The 27,702-nt window shown below is 44.3% G+C and overlaps 1 protein-coding gene and 1 long non-coding RNA gene across 2 annotated transcripts in view; one reads left to right on the top strand and one right to left on the bottom strand.

Moving 5' to 3' along the window:
* Positions 1–27,702, bottom strand: part of CNTNAP2 (contactin associated protein 2) — a 1,037,318-nt gene that overhangs the window by 145,022 nt on the left and 864,594 nt on the right. Inside the window, exon 14 of the mRNA XM_079947520.1 lies at positions 17,403–17,559. Coding sequence (XP_079803646.1) covers positions 17,403–17,559 — 157 coding nt within the window. The remainder of the gene's footprint in view (positions 1–17,402; positions 17,560–27,702) is intronic.
* On the top strand, positions 858–24,155 carry LOC307199697. Its single transcript, XR_013832137.1, has 3 exons — positions 858–1,147; positions 3,828–3,958; positions 23,942–24,155. It is a non-coding gene; the product is annotated as an uncharacterized lncRNA (long non-coding RNA).

Raw genomic sequence — 27,702 nt, 5'->3', positions numbered from 1 at the left:
CACAGAAGTGAGTGCTAAATTTACACTAGAGTCTGCTAGATTTCCAGGTGGCTTTTATGTCATACGAAAGGCCACATAAAATGCAGAAGGTATCAGGTAAGGGAATGTTGGGGAAATGGAATAGTGTGCTGTCTGAATATAGCATTAGTAAGAGGGCCCCACGGTCTGCTTCTGGAGTATAAATTCGCTGGCCTTCTCCCCACCAAGCACATCAAGCTGGAGGGGGAGACTCTGAGAAGCAGCTTGCTTGCTGATGGGGGTCTTGCGGCACCTGGAGACCAACAGACGATGGCCAAGCTATTTTGGTGGAGAAACCTCTGGTCACCCAAGTGATGGAGGGAGCTTTCAGTCACCACACAGCTCATCAGAATTCTGTGTTGCTTACAAGCATTAAAGCCCCACAAAGGAAAGCGAGTTAATTACAGAACAAGTCCAGCATGCTGACTTCATTGTGGATATTTAGAAATAATCACTGCTGGAATATTCAGTACTTAGATAATAATGCATCCGCTATTTAAATATTTTGTAAATTTTGATTGCAAAAATGGCCTCTATCATCCTTCTCTCCCAAAGGAAATCACCCCAAAAGAACAGGGATTACATTCTCAGTGTGCTGTATTCCAGTTAATAACCAAATGGGAGATGAATAATCCTGTAATTGTAATGAGATAGATAACATCTCGGAATAATTTTCAGATTTCTACTTTCTTTGCACTACATAAGATTTGCAAAGAGCTATAAGGTCTCTCAGAAATAAAGTGTCAAGATAGTATTTTTTAAGTGTTTGTTAGCTTTCTATGCAGAATGCATGCATAAGCCCCTGACAAACTAAAACATACCTCTAATCCAGGCATGCCGAGTTCTGCCCCACATGGGAGGGGGGCGCTGGTGTGTGTATGTGACATCACACGGTGGGAGGAGACCTGGTGGGGCCCACCGCAGTTGTGGGAGGGCCCGACGGAACCCTCTGCACCTGCAGGAGGGCCTGACAGGGCCCACCCAGGTACAGAATATGGAGAGGGCCCAGACCCCACAGTGAAAATGGGGGGGGGGCTCGGCTCCATGGCCCCACATAGATGGTGACCTGCTCTAATCAGTGCTTTTTTTCTGCTGGAGCTTTCGGGAACCAAGTTCCATCACCTCTCAGGTGGGTGCCATTGCAGGCCAGCACTCTCCCACCTGCGTTTTGCCTTTACATACTTCTGGGATGCCCAAAATGAACATTTCAAGCAAAAACAGAAGCTGGACAGCATGTGCAAGTCTACACTTTTTACAAGATTGATGGCTCCACCTAGCTCCTAGCCACATTTGGTCAATCTCCAGCGCGGGGCTGATTCGTATTCCTTTTCTTCCTTTTCCTCAATCCCTCTCCTGTGTAGCGGTGGTGGGCTTTAAGCTTTCCGGCCAGGCCTCTCCCATTGCACACATGTGCGTTTGTGCAAGGGCCCTTTTGAGCTGTCATAGCCACCTGCCAGAATCAGAGAGAATGAGGGGGGTGGGGGCGCATTTACCTGACCAGCACCAGAACCAGGGGTGGCCCCCAAACCAGCTAGGGAGACAGCTTGCTGTAGCTTTTAGCACCTTCCGGGGTGGTGAATGTGGCCGCTGTCAAACCAGCATCTGCTCAGGGCTGTCCCAAGTCGCCCAGCTGTAACAACTTCTGGCAGCTTCTTTTCTTTAATAAATGCACTGCCTCTAATTATTTTGTTTTATTGCTATAGCTAACTATTTCAAGTAACCATAATGACAACTCAAGACATGTTTTCTCATTTGCCTTCTCTAATAATAATAATAATAATAATAATAATAATAATAATAATAGTAATAAATTGTTTTTTATATCACGCCCTCCCCAGCTGAAGTCAGGCTCAGAGCAGCTAACAACAGTAAGTAAAAAGTAAAAATAAAAAGTAAAGGACCCCTGACAGTTAAGTCCAGTCGCGAATGACTCTGGGGTTGCTGCGCTCATCTTGCTTTACTGGCCAAGGGAGCCAGCATTTGTCCGCAGACAGTTTTTCTGGGTCATGTGGCCAGCATGACTAAGCCGCTTCTGGGAAACCAGAGCAGCGCACGGAAACGCCGTTTACCTTCCCGCCAGAGCGGTACCTATTTATCTACTTGCACTTTGACGTGCTTTCAAACTGCTAGGTTGGCAGGAGCAGGGACCGAGCAACGGGAGCTCACCCCGTCACGAGGATTCGAACTGCCAACCTTCTGATCAGCAAGCCCAAGAGGCTCAGTGGTTTAGACCACAGCTCCACCTGCGTCCCTCTCTTTTGATAGGTAAAGGTAAAGGTACCCCTGCCCATACGGGCCAGTCTTGACAGACTCTGGGGTTGTGCGCCCATCTCACTTAAGAGGCCAGGGGCCAGCGCTGTCCGGAGACACTTCCGGGTCACGTGGCCAGCGTGACATCGCTGCTCTGGCGAGCCAGAGCCACACACGGAAACGCCGTTTACCTTCCCGCTGGTAAGCGGTCCCTATTTATCTACTTGCACCCGGAGGTGCTTTCGAACTGCTAGGTTGGCAGGCGCTGGGACTGAGCAGCGGGAGCGCACCCTGCCGCAGGGATTCGAACCGCCGACCTTTCGATCGGCAAGTCCTAGGCGCTGAGGCTTTAACCCACAGCGCCACCTGCGTCCCCATTCTCTTTTGATAGTTGTACACAATTCCTTCACTTTATCCTCTTCTAGGATGCCTAGATGAGTGGTTTTCCTCTCATGCCAAGTCTACTCCAGGGGATGTGGGGATCCTGGTAGTGTCTAGATAGCTTGGTAGACCGGACCAGGGAGGAGTCAGTGGCTGTCATGCATGTTGCAACCAGTGGCATGGAGAAATGCAGTTGCGTTGTCATTGAAACAAAACCGAGCTTGCCAGGTAGGGGGTTGAAAGGCAGCGCTTTCCAGGCAGCCTTCTTTGAAATGCTGACCGTTCATGAAAAGGGCAAAGCTAAAGCTAGAGTAATTGGGTTTTTTTCCAACTGTGTGTGTGCAAGTTTTAGCTGTTTTTATATATGCAGTTCTATATATGTTTTTACTGTGTTTTACATTGCTCCGGGATGCCTCATGGGAAGTGATTAATAAGTTAAATACTACTAATTCTAATAATGTTAATTTAGTACTGGGGATGTACTATTGGCCCCTTGACCAAAATGCTGAAGATGAGATGGAGATACATAATGAAATTATGGAAATTAAAGAGGCTCCCAAAGTAGGAAATACTGCAGTAATGACAAACTTCAAGTACACTCATGTAGACAGGGCAAACACACTTCCAGTCACAGCAAAGAGGTAAAATTTCTAGATACCATAAATTACAGTGTCCGAGAACAGGGACTGATGGAACTGAACAGAGGGAAGGTGATGTTGGTCTTAAACTTAAGAGGTGCAAGTGTTATTGAACCAAATGGGAACAGTGATCACAGTGCTATCAGAAAATCTGACATGTGAATTTCAAAATAGAAGACCTCTAAAAAAGGAGGGGATTGGTAAACAAACAAACAAACAAAAAAGCTGAAATGGCAAATCAAGTGAGTCAACTCTTGCTTGCTTGGGGATTTTTTGAAGCCATAATAACAAAAGCTAAGCTAGAATGTACACCACAGATCAGGAAGGCCAAGAGGATGCCAGCATGGTTAACTAGCAGAGGCAAAGAAGTGATCAGAAGTGAGGAGGCTTCCTTCAGAAAACGAAAGTCTTGCCCAAATGTCGATACTAAAAGAGGACACAAACTTTGGCAAAACAAATGCAAACAATCAGATGCAAAAAAACCTCAGGAAGCCCATTAACATAAGACTTAAGACCAACAATTTTAAATTCTTTAAATAGGTTAGAAGCAGGAAACTGGCAAAGGAGGTAGACCCTTCAATGAGAAGGGAGTCAAAAGTGTGTGAAAGGAGGATAAGGAGATGGCAGAGAAGCTGGATGAATTCTTAGTATCTGTCTTCACAGCAGAAGAGGTAGGAAAGATCCCTGTGCCTGAACTCACTTTCTTAGGAAAGGAGCCTGAGGAATGGAGGCCACAAGTTACAGGACACAACGTTCTAGATCAAGGGTCAGCAACCTTTTTCAGCCGTGGGCCTGTCCAGTGTCCCTCAGATCATGTGGTGGGCCAGACTATATTTTGAAAAACAATATATGAACGAATTCCTATGCCCCACAAATACGGTAACCCAGAGATGCATTTTAAATAAAAGGACACATTCGACTCATATAAAAACACGCTTATTCCCGGACCGTCTGCAGGCCGGACTGAGAAGGCGATTGGGCCTCATCCGGCCCCCGGGCCTTAGGTTGCCTACCCCTGTTCTAGACCTTAGTGACAAATAAAAAACAAATCAATCCAGATGTCATCCAGCCAAGAGTTGAAGAATTTAAATAGTTCATTCTAATAACTTGCAAAAAGCTGGAATATGACTGTTTTATTATTGTAATGGCTTCTCAGTTCATCCCAATAATGTAAGTCCTTCCTTGATATATTCAAGACCCCAATTCAAAGGGCAATTGTGAATAATGATTCAGACCTCGCTGCCACCTGAATATATTCAAGCTGCACAAAAGATACTTGTTAGTTTTCTTGTTAGATCTTCACCCAGACTACGTCCTTTCCAACATTATGTATGTAACCCAGGGCTACACTTTTGCCAACACAGGTAACCTTTTAGTGGTGACTAATTCTGTCATCTCTATACCACATGGAGCCATGCTAACGAACCTTCTCTGAAATCATGCATTCCCTTCTTGCTTCAAACAAACTCCTAGAGCCCATTATATCTCTGAGTGCTAACTGCAACAGCTTTTCTTTGTGGCGGTGGGTGGGGAATTCATCCAAGAATCTGTGAAGCAACCCCCTCCCCCCCCCCATGTACATTCAAGCTGATCTACCCCTGACTGGCTGTAGCAGCTATAGGTTTAGCCAGTCAATACAGCCGCCTGGAGAGTCCCTGCCCCTCGTCTTCCTCAGCAGTAAAGGTAAAGGGACCCCTGACCGTTGGGTCCAGTCGCGAACATCTCTGGGGTTGCGGTGCTCATCTCACTATATAGGCCGAGGGAGCTGGCGTTTCTCCGCAGACAGCTTCCGGGTCATGTGGCCAGCATGACTAAGCCGCTTCTGGCAAACCAGAGCAGTGCACGGAAACGGCATTTACCTTCCCAATGGAGTGGTACCTATTTATCTACTTGCACTTTGACATGCTTTTGAACTGCTAGGTGGGACCGAGCAACAGGAGCTCACCCCGTTGCGGGGATTCGAACCGCCGACCTTCTGATCGGCAAGCCCTAGGCTCAGTAGTAGCTGGCTTCTTTAGGCAACAGGGAAGAGGAACAAAGGAAGTTAAACTATAGCAGTTTTGAGCATCCATAGTTGCTGCAACCAGAGAGTGACTCCGATATACACAGGACCTTGTTCACAGATTCCTTTACAAACTACCACAAGAAGATGTTTAGGTTTCTTAACCCTTAAATATATTGTACTTTCAAAACACCACCTTCAAAGTTCTTGAGCAACATTTCCTCCCCTTCAATGTTTTGCTTGTGCACTTATGATGTCAAAATCTGAGAAATGGTACTGTGTCAAACTGGTTCTTATTTACAGTGTACTGGAATGATAAATTTCAAGATGTTGGCCCATATGCATTGCTCTCTTCAGTAGGTTGATGATACAGTTTCTTGAAAGGAAACCTATTTATGGTTGCTACAACTTAGTTGAATCTTAAGGGGAAACCTTCCATCGGAGTTGTGGAGAATGTTCTTTTGAGAGCATCATTTTACACACGGAGCAGTTGGGTAACTGTTCTGCAGCAGGAGGCCCAGCTGAGTTGGACCCAACTCCATGGGAAATGGAGGTGCACCCAGGATTTCTTCTGGCCCCAGTGACATCTGGGATAACTAACTCCATGTTGTGATGTCACCTTTCCGTACTCACGAAGAATGGCGTTTAGGAAGCACCCAACTTGATTTCAATGCAGAGGGTAAGTGCTGCAGGAAATGAGGGAAGGGGGGATTCAACTGGCAGCAGCCGGGCTTCCCACCTAGGACAGGGCACTCAATCCAGACAGACTGAAGGTCCTCATTATTTTGTAATTGGCAAGAAGAAAGGACCATTTCAGGCTCCAAGCTATGTAAAGGTTTCAAAAGATGCTGTTTATAATAGTGGCTTTTAAAAAGAGTGATTTGAAGAGTGGGCTACAAATTGAGCTATAAACATGATGTTGATGCATCCGCTGGGGGCAGAAGGAGGCCTCTGTGATTGGCGTTAACTGAGATGTTCCAGTAAGACAAAGAAAAAGGAGAACTAAATAACTATCTTTAAAACATTTTTATCCTTCATTTGTGACAAATAATTATTGGCAATTGGATGTGCCAAGATTCGTAAACACATTAAACGCAATAGCACACAAGAAAGGTAATTAACAGATTGGGGCTGGGGAGCCCCCCCTTCATTATGTAGATCACTCTGCTATAAAGTAACAGGGAGAAACAGATACTTCACTTTGGGACTGCTTGTAAACACTGGCATATGTCTCATAGAATTATTTTCATTTCAATTAGGCTGCTGTTTTAGTATCTTTTCCAGGAGGCAAGATGACCTTGTTAGAAAATGAAATGCTGCCTCGTTCATTTGTCGAAGACTTTATGGTCTGTTTATGAGGGTTTATGATTTAAGAACTGTTTTATGTTAGCAGCGTTAATATCCTTGGAAATCGGAAAATTGCCACAGGATTTTCTCACTGGGGATTTGAAATCTTGCATGCTTACTTAATGTTTGAGAGTGGTGAATGAAAGCAGATGGGTTTTGCCTTGGCATGATGGAAGATTTCTTCTTAAATATCCCAAAAACAGGGTGTAAATGAGCCACTAAACAGGTGACAGATTGAATTATCAATTCAAAGGCAGCTGAATCCTACAGGATATTTGTGACTTTATATGCCATTCCTACTGTAATAGCATTTGGTCACTTAATACACATGACACAACCCTTAAAACAGTGTAAAATGTGAGGCTAATTTAAATCCATATTGCAGAAATCGAACAGTGCAATTCTTGAGATGTCTACTTAGAAGTAATCCCTATTGACGTCACCTGGACATGTACAGGATTGTGCTGTTAGAGTTGTTACGAATATTTCCAATTAAAGTTAGAATTTTGGAAGGTGTTTGTTCAATAAAGCTATAGACCTAGTCAAGTTAGACTGCAAGAGAGTTGAGTGGGAAATGAATGGTTGTGAAAGGCAATGCTGTGAGAAAGCAGCTGAAGAGCATGGTGTGCCAGAAAGATGAGCTGTGCAAACAAAGCCACCATTGTTGCTTGTACTTGTAAATAGTTTTGAAGTTTTAAAACACCTGTTAAGGTCTAAAAAAACCCTTATTTATTTGCTATTCAGCCTTTGGTTAAAACAAAGAAAAGAAAGGAGGAATTTTATGGAAACGTCTAATTGTTGGGGTAAATGTGCAATTACCATTTAAATAACAAGCCAACCTGGTGATTTTTTACTCCTTATTTATCTCTCTCCCTGCTCTTTCCACACATACCCTGCAAGAAAACCATTTGAGATGTTAGAAATCATCTAGCTTGTCCAAAAAACCTGAGTGACAGCAGAGCAGACTTCAAATGCAATGCATTCAAGAAACCTCACAAATATGCAATAAATATAGAATAAGTTATGGTTTCTGGCTGAATGGATATGGAAGGATAATCCCTAGTTAAACACTGTATTTCATTTCAGACCTTCAGATATGATTTCATGGTTTATGAAGGTTGCAGCACCTTAATATCAAATTAGAGCTTTGAAGTTGTATTGAGAGTAGAAAAAGAGGGGGGAAACTCCTGTGCATAAATGACAAAGGGAAGGGCTTTTTGAGAGAGAGAGAGAGAGAGAGAGAGAGAGAGAGAGACAGACAGACAGATAGACAGAGACAGAGAGAGAGCTCAGACTAATCGAATCACACTGTGTGACTGTAAAACTATATGCAACACATATTACAATAGAGCACGCACACACACATTTCTGATATATACCAAATGTATAATCACATTTTTGCTGCAATTCTAAACATGCTTACTAGGAAGCAAGCTCTCTGAGCCCCGTGGGACTTTCTTGAAAGTAAAGATTCAACCCAGATCCTAGAAATGGATCCATAACACTCTGGATGAAGTAGAAGGGAAGGCAACTGTTGTCCCATCCTCTTCCTAGCATGGCCACCCACCCTGCCTCTTCACACAATGACACACAGGTCTCAATGTGTGCAGCTGAGCAGCTGATGGGAGGGGTGGCAAATGAGATGAACCAAGAGGGAGGAACTGCAGAAGAACCACACCTGCTGTCTCTTGGATGTTCACTTGTGGTTTAAAGACCATGTTGATTGTCCTGGCTGCAAGGTGGAACGCTTGGTCACATTATATCCCCCCCCCTTACAGCAAGTCATATAAACCAGTGTTCCCCAACCTTGGGCCTCCAGCTGTTTTTGGACTACAACTCCCATCATCCCTCGCTAGCAAGACCAGTGGTCAAGGATGATGGGAATTGTAGTCCAAAAACAGCTGGAGGCCCAAGGTTGGGGAACACTGATATAAACCACAGAAAACACAACAAGCTGCAGTTAATAAAAAAAGCACATGAGCTCATTTCTATCAAGATTAGCCATGGTTTATCTTGTCTGAATTCAGGATTTATTATCAATATATAGTACATCAAGTCTGATCTAGAAACTAAAGAACTAGTTTTATCCCAGCTCAGACATTGCTGTAATAAACTGCATTGTCATAACACAAGCGTTTGTAGCTGGGTCAAACAAAAGATAAATGAATCAAACTCTTCATTTACTCTACTGAAATTAAGTAGAAGGAGCCTGGGATTTTTAATAAACATTTTTCATGATAAGCATGATTGAGCATGCTGTTGCTGAATGCCAAATTGGCTAGGAGTAAGACCTCCCTCGGGACGCAGGTGGCGCTGTGGGTTAAAGCCTCAAGCGCCTAGGGCTTGTCGATCGAAAGGTCGGCGGTTCGAATCCCTGCGGCGGGGTGCGCTCCCGCTGCTTGGTCCCAGCGCCTGCCAACCTAGCAGTTCGAAAGCACCTCCGGGTGCAAGTAGATAAATAGGGACCGCTTACTAGCGGGAAGGTAAACGGCGTTTCCGTGTGCGGCTCTGGCTCGCCAGATGCAGCTTGTCACGCTGGCCATGTGACCTGGAAGTGTCTCCAGACAGCGCTGGCCCCCGGCCTCTTGAGTGAGATGGGCGCACAACCCCAGAGTCTGTCAAGACTGGCCCGTACGGGCAGGGGTACCTTTACCTTTACCTTTAAGACCTCCCTCATCCATGATATGATCAGATCTGATCATGGATGAGGAGGCTGGTGTGGTCTGCATCACTGAGACCTGGGTGGGTGAGCAGGGTGGAGTTGGTCTCACCTGGCTGTGCCCACCTGGGTACTCAGTGCAGCCTCAGGCCAGACTTGGGGGGCAGGGAGGGGGAGTTGCTGTGGTCTGAAGAGATTCTCTCTCTATCTCCAGGCTCTCGGTCCAGTTGGTGGAGAGAACTAGAGTCTGTGTTCTGACAGAGCTGATCTCAGAGGCAGTGCTCACGACTCCCAGACCCCTGGTTCTGGAGCACTTCAAAATCCATGCCAAGGTGACTGGCTCTGGGGTGGCTCAGAACTTCATTGGCTGTCCCAACATGTCACCAGCACATGGCAGGCCACACTCTGGACCTTGGTGACCTGTTAATGGGGGACATTGATATCACTCCCTTGTCATGGTCAGATCACTTCCTGTTGAGATTTAGGCTTTCAGCACCTTTCCCCCTCCGCAGAGGTGGGGGACCTGTGAGGATGGTCTGCCTTGGAGGCTGATGGATCCAATGGCTTCCCAAATGGTTCTGCAGGATTTTTCGGCTGATGTGACTGGTGCTGCTCTTGATGCCCTGGCTGACCTCTGGAACATTTGAATGGCTCAGGCCATTGAAATGATTGTCCCTGAGTGCCCTTTCCCACTTCCCTGAGTGCCCTTTCCCACTTTGTGGAGCCCATTTGGCTCCCTAGTATACTCCCTAGTTTAAAGACAGTCTCAAGGCAAATCTAAAAAAATGTAGTATAAACACTGACAACTGGGAAACACTGGCCTGTGAGCGCTCCAGTTGGACAACAGCCTTTACCAAAGGTGTCATGGGCTTTGAAGACACGAACTCAGGACGCAAGGGAGAAACATGCTAAGAGGAAGGCACGCTTGGCAAATCCACACCGTGATCAACTCCCGCCCAGAAACCAATGTCCCCACTGTGGAAGAATGTGTGGATTGAGAATTGGCCTCCACAGTCACTTACGGACTCATTGTTAAAACCGTATTTATGGAAGACAATCTTACTCAGCTATGAGGGATCGCCAAAGAAGAAGAAGATACTCCCTAGTATACCAGAGCTTAGGGCAAGGAAACAAGCTGGGAGATGTCTTGAACACAAGTGGAGGAAAGATCCAACTGAATGCAACTGAACAGGGCCAAGGGCCCTGATAACCGGAACACGGGAAATCATCCAAAAACATTGAATTTGGAACTCATTAATTGGCTTTTTTGATTGTATTATTATGTGGTATGATTTGGTATTGTATTAATGAAAAAGTTATAAAAATTATATTTTTTAAAAAAGAAAATCCTAATAAGACTGAGGCACTGTGAGCAGGTGGTTCCCTCGTCCAGATGGCTGGGAGGTTGCCTGCTCTGATAGGGTTACACGCCCTCTGAAGGAGTGGGTCCGCAGCTTGGGGGTCCTCCTGGATCCTTTGCTGTCACTCGAGGCTCAGGTGGCCTCAGTGGCCTGGAGTGTCTTCCATCAGCTTTGGCCCAGCTGCAACCTGATCTGAACAGGGAGAGCCTAACTTCTGTTTTCTATGCTCTGGTAACCTCTAGGTTTGGTTACTACAGTGTGTTATATGTATGGCTGCCTCTGAAGATGGTTCTGAAACTTCAGTTGGTGCAGAATTTGGTGGCCAGTTTGTTCACCATGGTTTGAGCATCTTACACCGATCCTGGTCCGACTTCACTGGCTACCAGTTAGTTTCCGGCCCAGTTCAAAGTGTTGGTTTTGACCTACAGGCAGCTCCCCACTTGTACAGGGGTTGTGCTTGGGGTCATTGTGTGTGTGCTGACAGGGCACGCGAAAGCCCACTCTGCCCCATTCCTCCCCCGCTCTTTTCCACCCCCTTCTGGGGCTAAAAATGGCATGCGCACCAGCGGTCACATGTGCCTTGAATGCGTGCAGGATGGGAGTTGCCTGTAGGAAGCCTTAAGCAGCTCAGGCCCACAATACCTCAAGGACCACCTCTCCCCATATAAACCAACCCACACTGTTGCGTTCCTATTCTGAGGCCCTTCTTTGTGTGTCTCCTCCAAGAGAGGTCCGGAGGGTGGCAACACGAGAACAGGCTGTTTGTGGAATGCTCTCCCCAGGGAGGCTTGCTTGGCACCTTCGTTACATATCCATAGGTGCCAGGCAAAAACATTCCTCTTTAACCAGGCCTTTGGCTGATTAATATTCTATGGCCTTTAAAATGCATTTGTGGGAGGTGGGATTTTTGTTTTGTTCTGTTTTTCTTTTGAATATTTCTTTTGTGTTTCTTTCCTGTATTTTTATCTTGTAAACTGTCCCAAGATCATTGTATAAAGGTTGGTATATAAATTTAATAAATAATAACAATAATAAATAATAATTCACTTATTTGCAGGAAGAAAACAGTATTCCAAATAAAAGGACTAGCATAGCAGCAATGTAACTGTGATAAGGTGTTATTTTTACAGTATCAATTCCAAAATTAACTTAATTAAGGGCAAAATAAATGGGAGCGGCAACATTTGTTTAAGCATATGTTTGCCCCATTCACATATAAAGCAGAGTGAGCGAATCTGGCAGAAGAGTGGAGACAATTACGCCTGTTGGCATATCCCCACATGCAAAAGGGTCTCCATGGAGCACTTGCTCTCATCGCAGGTTAAGGGCCAAAAAGATCAAAAACCATGCAGAAGTTTGACAACATCCTTCTGAGAAGCAAAATTGAGGAATGATGACGTTCCAGCAATGCAAGCCTACAAGGTGCATGCAGTGACTGGTTGGGACAAGGTAGAAGTGAACTCTGCTCACCATAGCGTGCTCTATGCCCACTGAACTGAATTGAAAGTGGCCAAAAAGTGACAGCACCTATCTGGAAAGCCTTGCTACTTTTTCCTTTGAAAACTGTGGGAGCAGATGAACTGCAGGCCCATTCCACAATCATTCACAGCTACCACCACCACCACCACCAATTGGTTTTACAAAACATTTTTGTCATGAGCGTTATATGGTGAAACTTAAGACGAGAAATGCAAGCAAGGAAAAATGAAAGGGAAGAGGCAAAGTTGTCCTATACCAGGCATGAGAGAGAAATCCAAACCAAGGAAAGAATGGGAAGAGAAAGTCAAAGGGGGGCAGAGAGAGAGAAGCTTTCTAAAGGAAGAAAAAGAGGAAGACAGATAAACGTCCAAAGGAACAGACTTCATCTTTGGGCGCAACAGCAAACAAAGGACAAAAGTGAGAAATGGCACTAGAAATAGGTTTAGCAAGTCACTGTTTGATGCAAGCTGAAGTCCTCTGACAGTTGTTCTTTTGGGTGTTCACCTCTGCAGTTTGCTGAATAACTGGCTCACACCACCAAGAGCTCCTTGCCAGGCTTGCTGCCTTGCTGTCCGGTGAATACATTGTCAACTAAGCAGTGCAATATTGAAATGGAATAGAACCAAGTGTCTGTGACTAAAAGGGATTCCTGAAATTAGCAGGATGGGAAGAATAGTTCTTACCAAATGATACATTTCAAACTAAATATGAAAGGGCATAATTTTATGTTCATTTCAAAGGTTTGTGCTGTGTAATGATGCATTGAATTGTTTCATAACAAAAATAACTTTTAAAGTTTAATGTTCGATATCTTTGCAACAAAATGTTCAAGAAGGCAGAACTACATGCGCTAGGCAGCAAATGAAGTAGGGCTTCATTTCCAAAGCCTGTAAAAACACTACTGTAGATTCAGCAGAGCATTGAGGGTCACTTTACATCTGAATGCAAACTGCTCTAGTGTCATATATGCAGAGTGAAAAAGACTCAAAGGGGAAATAAGTGAGAGAGACAAAATGAAAATACTAGGGACAAAATCTGTCCCATGTTCACAAGTGAAGGCAAAAACAGGGCACCCAGATCAATGCACATACCTTGCTGCCCTGCCAAGCATATAACCTGGAATGAGAACCAGTGCCCTCACGTAAGTCCTCATTACATTTTTCAATATAGACCCTGGTTCTCATTATATAAATGACTTGATGAGGTGAGGGATGTATGATTGAAATTAGAACCAGTACTTTGCTACATGCACAATCTATTGCAGTTGTGTAAATGAGCCCAGAAAAGTTCCTAGTCTGTCACCTCCTCTGCAGCCAACAAGGAAACTCAAGAGACTCCCTCTTAGCAGGCCAGTACAAAAAGTTTGCCTTTAACCAAATGGGCTGGTAGGGGATGACTGGGTATTTGCCATCCCGTCCTTGAACACACCCCATTTCCATGCTGGTTGGGAAAGGATTTCTCTCTCTTCTACAACTAACATGGAAACCAAGAGGATGAAGGATGGAGTGACCAACCCCTCTTCTCCCCCTGCACTCCCTCCCCCGCGTGGAAGTCCAGGTTGCTTATGGCTACTAGAGCAGTTGCCCAATACAAAGCTGGTCTATGCATTTGAGCTCTGTCAACTAAACCTCCACCTCCAGCTTTCATGCCAATAGAGAAAACCTTGAAAGTATGGATGCCTTGTGTGCAGCAAGAGTCCTCACACACATAGTACACTTGACAGACCCAATCCCTCTTTGAAAAATCACTCCCACTCCCAACGAAACCATTCTGAATGTCTCCTAGGTAAAGAGAAACAATCACTTATTTGCATATTGATTACACAGTCATGGAAATGAAAGGAGCTCTCATGCTCAAGATAAAACATTTCCTTCAATATTATCTCAAATGAAAAATGCATACTAGTTTCAATGATTTTAAGCACACACAAAGAGGACTTGCTTACATGGGCAGCTACTTTATCTCAAACAGGTTGAAATAATTAGGAAAACTTAAATGCCTGGTTGTATTAGTATTTCTTGCTTCAAGAAATTTTTGCTTAGAGAAATAAACTTGATGAAATCACTGCAAGCCACCCATTGAAGCTCAATCCAGATGCACTGTTTGGAAGTAAAATACCTGCAGATGACAGGTAATGAGGTTGATTTAAGACAAAGTGGTCAGCCTCCTCTGGATGGTGGGGGGTTCACAGGTTCACAGTCTGGGGTGGCAGGTTCACAGTCTGGGGCTACTTTCTGACCGCTTTTGTTACTTGGTAGGCAGGTAGCAATTCTGGCAAGGACCGCCTTCTCTCCTGCTACGCTGGATGTGTAGCTTAACACAGCGTCTGAAAATGTGTGAGCGATGTAAGTGCCGGGACTCAGTTTGTACTTGGGATCAAAGCAGAAAATTCCCGGATAGTTTCGAGAGCTCAATACATTAACAAAATTTGAGAAGAACACACTGCAAGACTGCTGCCATTTTTCCTTTTGCTAGTGACAGATGCAAAAACTGAGGGCAGCAGGAAGGCTTTTTAGTGGTCATTTGGCACAGGGACTGTCTTGTTCTGGGTTTTTGGGTGCCTGGATTTAGCAAGTGCCATAATTTAATCAATGCCTGGAGAATTGAAGTTAGACACTTAATAGCTGGACTCAGTTTCCCATGTCCAGGTAAGCCTGATAATGGCCAAATTGTTAAGCAAACAAAGGGGGCAGGGAGATGGATGATTAACAAAGCAGAGATTCTGTGCCAATTGGAAAATGGGTGAAACCCCTCCCTGATCTCAGGGTTAGCTAGAAGAACAAAGGCCAGCAGTGGAGTGCAATGTTAGAAGTTCAGTGAGTGGGAGAGCAGGGCCACAGGCAGGATGGTGTGTAACAGTCTCATCTACTGGTCCAAAATACTGTGGGTGCTGGTCAGAAGGAATTGCACCATCATCCCCTCTAATATTAAACTTGGGTGGGCAAGCAGCTCTCTGTTTGGAAGCAAGGTTGCCAAACAAGAAAGGGTTTCTGCTTAGTGGCAGGGAGCTTCTCAAGTATGCAGCCTGTAAGTTAAAAGGAAAAATATTTTAAATTTAAAACAAAGAGAACCCCAACAGCCAACAAGTGGCTTGCAGGACCTGGTATGTGATGTTGAGAGGATTTGAGCCACGTAATACGGACCTTCCCACCTGGCACTTGACCCCTCTCCAAGAACTTCCAAATAGGAACAAAGTTCTCAGGTTGGGGTTGGCAGCCAGACCCAAACCTGACCCAGACCCATAATAATAATAATAATAATAATAATAATAATAATAATAATAATTTATTTTTTATACCCCGCCCATCTGGCTGAGTTTCCCTAGCCACTCTGGGCGGCTCCCAATCAAGTGTTAAAAACAGTACAGCGTTAAATATCAAAAACTTCCCTGAACAGGGCTGCCCTCAGATGTCTTTTAAACAGAAGATAGCTGCTTATTTCCTTCACATCTGAAGGGAGGGCATTCCACAGGGCGGGCGCCACCACTGAGAAGGCCCTCTGTCTGGTTCCCTGTAACTTGGCTTCTCGCAGTGAGGGAACTGCCAGAAGGCCCTCGGCGCTGAATGATGGGGACAGAGAGGCTCCTTCAGGTATACAGGACCGAGGCTGTATACCACGCACACTGGGGGAAGATTTTAGGGTGGTGGGAAAGATAATGTCCCTTTTCTCCTCCACAACCACCCCTTGAGCCCCAAGCTCCTGTTCTAGGCTGGCAGAAGACCTGAACAGAAATTCGTCTGTTAGCAATACATTTGTTTTGCTGCTGTTATCAGTTTCTTTCCAAACCAAAGTGCTAGGTTTCTCTCTTTAAAGCACACCATGCCCTGGCTCTAGGTTTTCTGAAGGGGTGCTTTCCACTTGATGCTCCTCTGGGTGTCCAAAGGTTGTCTCAGAAACACCTGCTTAGGATTTTTGATAAAAATAAACATTTTCAGAAAGGTCTTTGGAATGCTAGAATAATTTTCTAAATAGAACGGCAATGTTTAAAACATTTCTTGCCACCCAACAACCCTTTGAAATATAAATGTGATGTTCAAATTTAAATTAATAATAATAATAATAATAATAATAATAATAATAAACAAAACATGACAATTAAGTCAACATTTAGTCCAGAAAACAGTGGATATTACTGTAGTGCTGGAAAAAACCAGACGTGTACCTACTTGGTGGCTGGATTGGAGACCATTAGGAGCTCTGCAAAGACAACTCAGTGGCATAATAAATATCTCCTACATAATTTGTTCCTTTGTCTCATTTTGGGTGTTTTAGCTCCTGCAGCTGCATCATATCAAGTTGACCTTCCCAAGCACTGACTTTTTCAGTATCTCACCTAAGTTCTATTAGCCAGGATTGCATCTTTCAACCTCATAAACCAAGAACTTTCTAAGCTTGCTACACCTTAGTATCCTTTTGATTCTTCTCCTATAATCCAAAAGCCATTTGAAAGAAAGCTTCTCTTGTTCAGCCTCTCTGTTAATCCATATAATTAATTACCTATTTTTATCCTAAATGAATCAAGCACTTTTCTGTAGTTCAGCAACCACTAATAATATGAAGAATTAATGTTTTAATTCTAACAGTCTGCATACTGCTATTGATCCAAATATCAACAGGTTGATTACAACAAAGAAAAATGCTAAAAAAGAGAAAGAAGTATATCGTATTATCAAACCTTTTTGAGCTATAATCACACATTTATTTAATCACTGAGATCAAAGCAGTAAATGCAAAGCTAATAATGGATCCAATTCTGTCATGTACTAGAAATGTGTTCCTTTGAGAGCAATATTCAGTGTATAAAAAGAACCTGTTACATAAAAAAGTGGAGTCAGGAAGAGGAGATTTAGGTGTTTAAAGGTATACACAAAGATTACTGTAAATGTACTCTGTCACCCAGGCCCATAAATATATAAAAAGACTAAAAGGCTGGAAAGTTTCTGCTTGTTCCTAGCACCCAGTACTCTCAGGTAGAATGCCTTTGAGCATAGATGTTCCATGGTTAATAGTAGCTGCTAAATGTTTAGATGCAGAACAGTGCTTAACAGCTATCAAAGCTGATGGCCAGAATCACATTCTCTGCAACTGAATTCCTCCATTTAATTATGTACCACGTCTGTCTGGAACCTTCCGCCTGTCCTGACCAATTCATGTAATTGTGTGACCTTGAGATTTAGTACTGTGAGAGATTTAGGTGTGTAGGATTGTGTAAGATTGTGCTGCAAATTGTTAACGTATTGTTACTGTGCGCTTAACAACATACTTACTCTTTTTTTGAATCAGCATCACAGTTGCAGTGGTATTTGGAATCCGTGCAGTTCCGTTCAATGCCACACGCACACTTCTGAATGCCTGGTCCAGAGCCTCCCCAATAGTAGTGTTTTTCATTGGCACGTCCAAACCACCAGGTATACGGACTGCCCTCTGTAAGGATAAAGAAAGAAGAAGTGGTCATGCTAAATACAGCAGAGCTCCATGATGCTACAGCTCCTGTGCCAGCCACATTGTATCTCAGAGCCCCTGGGCACATCTGGAAAAGAAATACATTGCTCAAATGAGATTTGAAATCCCGATGCACCCAAAACATCACGTGCATGCTCATTTATCTTTAGAAATGATTTGATCCTTTATTTATCAGTGGTGGCGGCGGGGGGAGGGGAGTTAAAATTCTTAAGCAACTGATGTTTTAGGAGGCCGCCCTGGACTCAGATCGGAACAGACAAGCAGCAATCCAAGATTCTTGGGCAGCACCAAACACCTGATTCAATCACATTGAAGTCAAATCCCTCCTCTTCAGTGCATGAGGTTGAGATCTGATGTCAGAAGGAAATTGCAGAGGCACTTAGCCACAGACACAGATCCACAAGGCAAGCATGCGGTGATGGGGCGTCTCTGGCCCAAGGATGTTGCATTACTGTCCTCTCGGTTAGAGGACTTCATCACAGATGCACAGCCAAAGTCTTCCCAGCTCCATCAGAATAGAAGACTGCCAGAGTGGACCAGGTCCCTTTAACAACAGGGCTGGATCTAGACACATCAAAACAGCGTTTCAGGAAAACACATTGTAAACTTTATAATGAGAAATCACATTGGCGAAAGACGGGACTCCACGACTCCATCTGTTGTCACAGTGTTATAATGCATATAAAACTGTTTTTCTTTCCTAATGTAGCTGAGTCCCTGGTGCACCAATTATGTGTTCTCTTCATATGTGTTAGGATCATTACAGTGTTTATGAAGTCAGCCTGTCCACATGGACTGTGAAAGACTAATATTTAAGCAGGTGGTTTTAACTGACGTGTGCATATACTAGGGGAGTGTGCACCAGCCACAAGACTTGACTTGTAGCTGTAACTGTAGCTGTAGAAATACTTCTAGAGTGCCTCACAATATTGTTTCCTATTAAAACCCTGAATAATTTTATGCCATCTATGACTGTGGTAGCTGCACTTTGATAAACGACCAGGCGCTGGTGATCTTTATTAGGAACACAAAGTGACATGGTGAGGGGAAAGAAGGTTAAAATTCCTTCCATCTCCACATCTGTAATCTGCTGTGAAAGAAATTTGGAACAAAATTGCTGAATAAGCTGTTTTTAATGTTGTTTTAATGCTGGAACCCACCTTAGGGTCGAGGGTGGGTAATACTAATAGAAAAACCCATGTGGTGGGCATTACGACATCTTGTGGCAGTGAGTTCCATAAAATAATAGGCTGGCCCTACTTATGTCTAGGTGAGTTTGGTGGGCTTACTTCTGATGACTGTACACAGGAATGCAAACTTAATGAAGCACTCTATTCTAGCACCCAATGTGGCCTTTCATCCTTTGTTTAGAACAGAGAAGGCACTGGCACTCGACTCATGCCTCTGTGAGCATATGCAGGAAACGTCCCTGGCCACTAAGACCAGGCTGGAGAGCACACCTTACCCCTGTGTACCAAAATAATTTAGGAAGGGGCTGGGAGGGATCAGATGGTTGCAAGAAAAGCTTCACAGCATTTGGTGCTTCCAACAGAATCACAGTCGGGCATGGGAGGGAGTGGCTCCCTCCGGCTCAACACTGCAGATGACCCAAACACAGGCAGGCGAAATCGGAAGAGGGTAAGCCCCAGTTCTCAGGGAGTTAAGGGGAGAGTTACTGGGATTAGGAAAGAAGCAGGAGTCCTGGCTGTGTTGGTTGTGCACAGGAGCCAGCCTAAGAAAAGGGAGAGTCATGTGATGAACTGGGCTCCTGAGTTCCGAGAACGAAGGGCTCACCAGGTCTACTCTGAAGCAAGAGTGGACCTTCAAGGGGACCTTAGAGGGGAGAGGGCCCCAGCTGTGAAGCATCACATTCTCTACCTGTGGGCAGGTTTCCAGGGACTTACTGTATTGGCCTAAAGTCTGACAGGAAGGGGAAAACAGAAGGGAAGGCGGGGCAAGGATAAGAGAGCATGAAAACTGGCATTGGGGGATGAAAATTGACCCTGGATGAGGGGGGGGGGGGTTGAGGAGGGATTTGAATGAAGAGAGAAGCAGCACCATTTAAGTGTGTTTAGAATGCTGCATCATTATTTCTGCCCCACTTGCTGAAATAAGTAGAACTGGAATGATGATCATACTTTTGTCATCTAATTTGAGTGCAGCCTGCCATGTACCATATTGTATGGTTTTATTTCTAGCTGTTCTGCGAAGGCACCAAGGCTCAACCTCCTCCTCCTGCAGAGCCTAATTCTCCTCATTGTCAACGCCTCCCTTGCAAACCCAGCTAATTACAGCACCAGAAGGGAAGAAAATTGCTGACATTTATCAAAAGAGGGATTATAAGTAGAAATGATTAATGAAAGTAAATGATTAAGTATATGAAAGTAAAATTAGCAGTTGGATATAATGATGATGGGCTGCATGAGAATCTGTGACTGCAAACATTCTGAATGACAAGCTCTCATAGAAATGGAACCAATCTAAGGATTTAAATGTAGGAGATAATGCTGTGCTTTTTAAAGCTGCATGCTTTGGTGGAACAAAGTTTGCTTCCCTCAAGAATCATGATCTCTGTCATTCCTTGAGCTGTTTTAAGCCATCTTCCTAAGTAGCCCTTGAATAGAAAGCATTTTGTTTCATCTGCTACTGCAAAAACAACTCTGCACCTGAGTTAGGGTATATTTTGATTCTGAAGTACTACAGGGCATGATTTAGCCTAGACATCTCCCCCCCCCCCATGTGGTCCTAGGGAATTATCTGAATACAGCCCCTTTGCTGAAACTAAGCAGGTCTGGGTCTGATCCCTGCCTGGAATGGAGAGCACTGGGGAATCCTATTCCCACCTTGAGTTCCACGAGGGACGAGAAATAGAAAATAAAAAGTACTAAATAAAATAAAACTTGTGATCCACAGGAAGCAAAAATAGGAATTTACCAAGTCTGCTTTGTGCTGCAAAGATGCCTGGTGAACTGCATTCAAATTTCTGGTGTTACAAACTGCATAGACATGATCTATCTGAACTCATAACCAAGGCACACAGAAGGACAGATTGTGAAGGTCTCTGTGTATTTAAGTGACCCTGGAGAGTTGGGTATATGGTGCTGTGGACACTGAAATCCACATTTCCCCAATATCTCACTCAAATTCCACAATAAGATCTGCACGTATCTGGGCTCCACCCCTCCAAAACAACAGCAACAACAAAACTCTACGAATTTGGAAGAGCTTCCAACAAATGCACATATGTGGTGTTTGCACACCACATATCTTCAGGATGGTATATATTTATGACATTCCTGTCCTTCACTAACTGTAGATCTGAAGCCATTGTCTGTACATTTTTTGTATTAAGGGCATTGTTTTTGCTATGCCAAGAACAACACACAAAGAAAATGGACAAAGGCTGTTAGTATTCCCATAGATCACCAGTGTCATAAAAACAAAATCTTGCTTGTTTGATAAAATATGTCTCCTTGAGAAGCATTTCATTTAATATGAAAACATTCCTATCAGAGTTAATGTAGTATGAACTAAACTCAGAACAGTCAATAACATATTTATTTCTGACATAATAGAAGAATGCATGGCTTTCAAGGGAGCATTTTGCATTCTAGTGAGCATTTAATAAAACCTATTATTTCAAAATACTATTGCTTGAGAAGAAAGAAGATTAATTTTATCACTTTGTGGAAATGTTTTGGAAAGATTTTCAGTGTGCCTGACTGGGATTCCGTTGAAGAAAAAAAAGTTCATTTAGACACTTGAAATGGCAGTATTTTCAAAAGACTGCAATGACCTTTAGGACTTCTGAGGACTTAACTCGTGTTCAGTTCTAAATGGCTTCAGTCCTGCTCAGAGTTAGTTTGTCTAAATTCACTGAAGTCAAATGGATTTTAAGTAGTCTAACTCTGGTCAGGATTTCAGTTATGGCCTGTGGTATTTCAGAATCTGATTCTTATGACATTCAGCACCAAAGTAGCCATGACATTAACTGTGTGGGTGCAACTGACTGCTTGCTTTTTTCTCTTTCTTTTAACCAGTGGCTGGGTAACCTGAGGGCACAAGAAGTTTAACTCTTTCTCTCCCTGTCACCTCATGACACAGACTGAAGCTGCTATGAGCATTTCAAGGGAAGCCTCCTCTAGTATCAATGCCATTGTCTTTGATAGGCAAATAAGCAGCTTCAGAGGGGCAATTTTTGCTAGGACTGTGGCAAGAAGCAAAAAGGCCAAGCTTCCCACTGGCTGCTGTTTACATAGCAATGTTGTTTAGTTGTTCTTGACCCCTTGGACCAGAGCACGCCAGGCCCTCCTGTCTTCCACTGCCTCCCACAGTTTGGTCAAACTCATGTTGGTAGCTTCGAGAACACTGTCTATAGCAATAAACAGGCACAATTAATTGCATTCGCATAATTAATGTCACACCTAGGATAGTTCCAGGTGACTTATTCATTCAGCATTCATCCTGATTGATTTGCAGGGAGATCAGACTGCACTGGCTATTCAAGGAGCATTCATTCAGATTTACTTGTGGGGAGTTTAGGTAATGTTGCATCAGAGCAAGTGTTATTCCACACTTCCCAATGGATTCTCTCATATTTGAGGGAAGCAGGCTTGTTGCTATCCCCCAATCAGATAGCATTGCATAATTTTTTTGTTGGTAGTATGTGACTGTCAGTCGAGAAGCGCCCCCAGTTCAGCACTTACTTATATTTTTGATCACTTGCTGGCCACAAATGAATACCAAAGCAAAGCATGCATGCGTGGGCGGTTGGGCTAGTAAAAAAAATGGCAAGTGACTGACCTACTTGCAACTCTCTGGAGTGAACATGCCCAAATCATGTTTGCCTTCTCTGTTTTTTGTCCCTGGCATAGTTCTCTTTTTACCAATAAACAGCAACAGTAAGTAGTGCGGAGACCAGGCTTCTGAACCTTCCTGAGCGGCATGTGTGAGGCAGCCCATTGCTTGGGCCCGGCTGGCTCATCTGCAGCACAACTGACTGTCTGACATTAGGAAAGTGATGTTGGGGTGGTGAATCCTGGGGGTATGCCAGAACACATCCCTGAGCCAGGATTAAAGCAAGGAAGGGAGCAGGGAAGAGTGGGGGTCCGTCTTTGTTATCTTTTTGCCTTTCACTAGCTATGGCTTGTGTGCCAGCTGTGGCCATTCTCACCACGCTCTGGTAGGGATACCTGGGCCACAGTTTCCCCTGCATTTGTAACCTCAAGACTTGATCATGGCAACGTGTTATTTGTTCCCCTCCCCAGTCATGATCACATAGCAAATCTCCCCCTGGAGCAGCAATTAGCCTTAGAAAAAACCTCCCATTTTTACTGGGACTGGCAAGGATTAAAACCTTCCCTTTGTAATTAAAGGGGTTGTTTCATTTCCCCTTCAGAGTTTTTAACTGGAGTTGTTTCTCCACTCTTTGGCCTGCTGCTAGTTTCCTTACTGTTTTTTATTTATTGATAAGGACATTACTACTGTTATAATGTAATTTTATTTTGGTCTTGCAAATCACCCCAATTTCTTTTGAGGAAGGGTGGGGTGTATAAAATGTGGATTTTGTTCCATTTTTTAAAAAAATAAAATAATTTCTAGCTTACAGGGGATCCTATAGTATGTAAGAATGTACATATAGCAGTTACCACTTTATGAAAAACTACGTGAGAAGTCAGCAACATAACAGGTAGCTTGGATTAATCATTCTGGTCACCTACTGTTTTCTTCCTATTATCACTCTGAAACCTTTCCCCTCTGATATTACAGATAACCTATAGTTTATTTCAGCTGTCAAAGAGACCAAGTCCTGCTGGCAGTTAATTTGGTAATGATGTGATTTATGGAGCCTGGCTAAATGTTGTGGTTAAGAGATGTTCTTAAAAAAGCAAAGCCAGGGCAATCCTAAGTAGGAATTTTTAAAGCAGCAGTAGCAGCGAGAGCAGTGGCTCAGCAAACTTTTTGAGCAGGGGCCAGTCCACTGTCCCTCAGACCTTGTGGGGGGCTGGACTATATGGGGGGGGGGAATGAACGAATTCCTATGCCCCACAAATAACCCAGAGATGCATTCTAAATAAAAGCACACATTCTACTCATGTAAAAACACGCTGATTCCCAGACTGTCCGCGGGCCAGATTTAGAAGGCGATTGGGCTGGATCTGGCCCCTGGGCCTTAGGTTGCCTACCCATGAGCTAGAATCTTCATCTAAACACTGCAGCCTTTTTAGTGGTGCTGCTCTGTACATACAGCAGTCTGACATGGAAATTGATATGAGAATGGCATGAAAAAAACATGAAGAGAAATCTTTCTGCTAAATTTCTGTTTCATGTTCCTGTTTTATAGGAGCAAGGCCTGATAAAGGAGGCAGCAAAGCTACTTCATGCAAAAGTGAAGTCCAGAAGATGCAGGAATTAAAGCAGAAGTATCCTACAGGCCCAGGTTTTCTGCTCCATTGCTAGAACTAATGGAATGGCTTCTTGAATATGACAGTGATGTGGGATTGAGGATTGGAGTGGTCATTCTGTAATATTATGGCAGTGGACAAAGCTGTATTGTAACTTTCAAATAAATGTGTTTAAAAAACAGAACAGAACAGAATGAAGAAGGAGAAGAAGAGGCCTTTGGATTTGATATCCCGCTTTATCACTACCCTAAGGAGTCTCAAAGTGGCTGACATTCTCCTTTCCCTTCCTTCCCCACAACAAACACTCTGTGAGGTGAGTGGGGCTGAGAGACTTCAGAGAAGCGTGACTAGACCAAGGTCACCCAGCAGCTGCATGTGGAGGAGCGGGGAAGCGAACCCGGTTCACCTGATTATGAGTCCACCGCTTTTAACCACTACACCACACTGCTCCCTAAAAGTGTTTAGGAATTATGCAAACTGGGAAACAAACCAGAGCCAGGCATTTGTTGCCTTCTCTTCGTGTGAAGAAGGTGGTTTGCATAGATTATCTGGATCCAGGGGGCAATCTGGAAGCAAACTGGTATTGACCGCAGCTCAGACAAAGAGTGCAGGGCAGAGTTGGAAACTTTAAAGCACCCTTCTCCAATCTGGTACCTTTTCCAGATGTTTGGACTCCAACTTCCATCCGCCTCGACCAGCATGGCCAATGGTCAGGGATAATCAGAGCTGAAGTCAAAAACACCTGGAGATCTGCTCTGCACTTTAAAGGTCCCAGTGAGAGCCTCTTCATCCTTTGGGCCGTCTGATCCCTGCAGAATTGGCAAGAAGCTGCTCACAGAATCATAGAGTTGGAAGAGACCACAAGGGCCATCGAGTCCAACCCCCTGCCAAGCAGGAAACACCATCAGAGCACTCCTGACATATGGTTTTCAAGCCTCTGCTTAAAGAGCTTTGTGCTCAGGCACAAAGCAGCAGGGGACGGAGGGCACAGGATCCACACCATACCTTTAAAGCACAGGACTTGCCCCAAAGAATCCTGGGAACTGAAATCCCCACCCCAGCTGTACTTTGAATGCCTGGTGCAGATCTGCTCTCAGTTCCAGACCTATGCTTATATTTGCCTGTGGGTAGATTGTAGTTAGCTGTTGTAATTTGAATTAATGATGCATTGAGCTTATTTCCATGCACCAGAGCACAATTTAGCTCTGAAGCTTATTTTTGATGTGCCGAGGTGCGCAGAGAAGTGTGAAGCTGATATCACTTTACATTTGCTAGTTTTCACTTTCAAAGAGTGTGTTTAAGGCAAAAAATTATCATATCTGCAATGTATGGCTTCAAAAATGAAACTTCAGACAGATCTATAGGAAATAAAACAGGAGATGCAAAATATCCTGGCTATCAGACACTTGATTAAAATGTCCTTTTCATGGAAGTAAACACCATTTCTCTGAGCTCGCAGAACAAGCTTGTTGCATGGATGGATTGCTTCATTTTCATTACAGGGACCTTGTCTACCTATGTTCAGTATTCCACAGCTATTCTCAGACAAGTAGTGCAATGAAAGAGCCCCATCTTCTTCCAGGATTAGCAAGCTGTAAGAAAGCAGCAGGAATGGTATCTGTCACCTCAGGGAAAGAAAGGATTCTTGACAGCTTCATTAGGCTGTCGGGAAGATTCACTTTGGGACCCTGAATCTGAAAATCTCCCGCCATGTGGATGATTCCTTCCTCAGTGAGACACATATTCCCTTTGCAACACCACTAACTGAGGCTGGCTTGTTATATTTTTCTTGGCTATCACAGCCCCAGCAGTGAGATTAGATGCCCTTGCATGCTGTGGTCTAGTGATTGTGACATTGGACTTGGGAGAAGGACGACCAAGCTCAACCAAGCTCAATCAAGCATGCCACCGTCTCTTAGCGCCACAGCTAGAAGGAGTAAATAGGTGAAAGTGTTTGCTTTAGGAACACTGGAAGTGGCCTTCTGTGGAGTCAAGGCTATTGAACCCCCTTGCTCACTCACTCATTCCCAACCTGATGCCCCCAGCCAGGGATGATGGGAGTTGCAGCCCAAGGACTCTGGGTGGCACCAGGTCACAAAAGGCGGATTTATTCCTTGCAGAATAAATGCAGAATTGGCTAAGCTAACAGATAAACTATGAGAGAAGAACAAAAAGGACTTCAAAAGAGTCTGGGAACCATTTATACTTTATTTGCAGAAAGAAGAAGAAGAGTTTGGATTTGATATCCCGCTTTATCACTCCCCTTCAGGAGTCTCAAAGCGGCTAACAATCTCCTTTCCCTTCCTCCCCCACAACAAACACTCTGTGAGGTGAGTGGGGCTGAGAGACTTCAGAGAAGTGGGATTGGCCCAAGGTCACCCACCAGCTGCATGTGGAGGAGCGGAGACGCGAACCCGGTTCACCAGATTACGAGTCCACCGCTCTTAACCACTACACCACACTGGCTCAGAAACAACAGAATGGACCGGATTCACTGGCAGGATTTGAATAAATGTTCACAATTTCATTTGAGTAACAGATATTTCAGAGAAATGATAAGGGATTTTATTTTTGTGTAGGAAAAGCAGGATACAATAAATAAAACTAAATAACTCAGCAGAGGGGGAGTTGAGGGAAGTCCAGAGGAGGGGAGGGAGAATAATTGTAAATAACATGATGAATGAGAATTGTATCATTATTTGTTATAAAATTCAATAAATATTCATGTACAAAAAAAGTTTTGTTTTTTTTAAAAAAAGGCGGATTTAGCCCAATATTGGTCTCCAGGCTTTCAGCCCTCTACGGAGTTGCTGGGGATGGAACATGGGATATTTTACATTAAAAGCACGTGCTGTACCCACTGAGTTATGCCCTTTCCCTCTCGGTTGCATATATCAGTCAGAAATAAGTTAATTCAGTGGAATTTGCTTCCCCATATTGGGCACAATTCAAGGAAGGTTGCAGGGGAAGATGGCACTGATGCAGCTTGAGCATAATAGTAAAGGTAAAGGTAAAGGTACCCCTACCCGTACGGGCCAGTCTTGACAGACTCTGGGGTTGTGCGCCCATCTCACTTAAGAGGCCAGGGGCCAGCGCTGTCCGGAGACACTTCTGGGTCACGTGGCCAGCGTGACATCGCTGCTCTGGCCAGAGCCAGAGCCAGAGCCAGAGCCAGAGCCGCACACAGAAACGCCGTTTACCTTCCCGCTGGTAAGCGGTCCCTATTTATCTACTTGCACCCAGAGGTGCTTTCGAACTGCTAGGTTGGCAGGCGCTGGGACCGAGCAGCGGGAGCGCACCCCGCCGCAGGGATTCGAACCGCCGACCTTTTGATCGGCAAGCCCTAGGCGCTGAGGCTTTAACCCACAGCGCCACCTGCGTCCCCTGAGCATAATAGTATTACACACTAAATACAGTGGCTCACAGAAGCTTGTTCTCAGTGAGGTCAGAATGCTCTCCTGCTTTGGTATTTGTTGAGGCAACATGACTGCAAGAGCAGTTGGAGGGACATTTGGGGGACAGGAGAATGAGCAGAGCCTGTTTCTTCTCTTAGAGCCTGGCCTGGGGGAGGAAGAGTGGATTAAAAATGGGTGGGGCATTTGCAAGGGAGAATCAGCAAAGGATTAAGCACCTAGTTCCTCCTCACCATTTCTGGGCTGCAGGCAAATTTCTGCCATTGGTCCCTTCCAACTCCACAATT

The sequence above is a fragment of the Podarcis cretensis genome (assembly GCF_951804945.1).
Source record: "Podarcis cretensis genome assembly, chromosome: 12".
Taxonomy (NCBI): domain Eukaryota; kingdom Metazoa; phylum Chordata; class Lepidosauria; order Squamata; family Lacertidae; genus Podarcis; species Podarcis cretensis.
The sequence above is the reverse complement of the archived record's forward strand: the minus strand, read 5'-3'. Positions and strand labels throughout refer to the sequence as shown.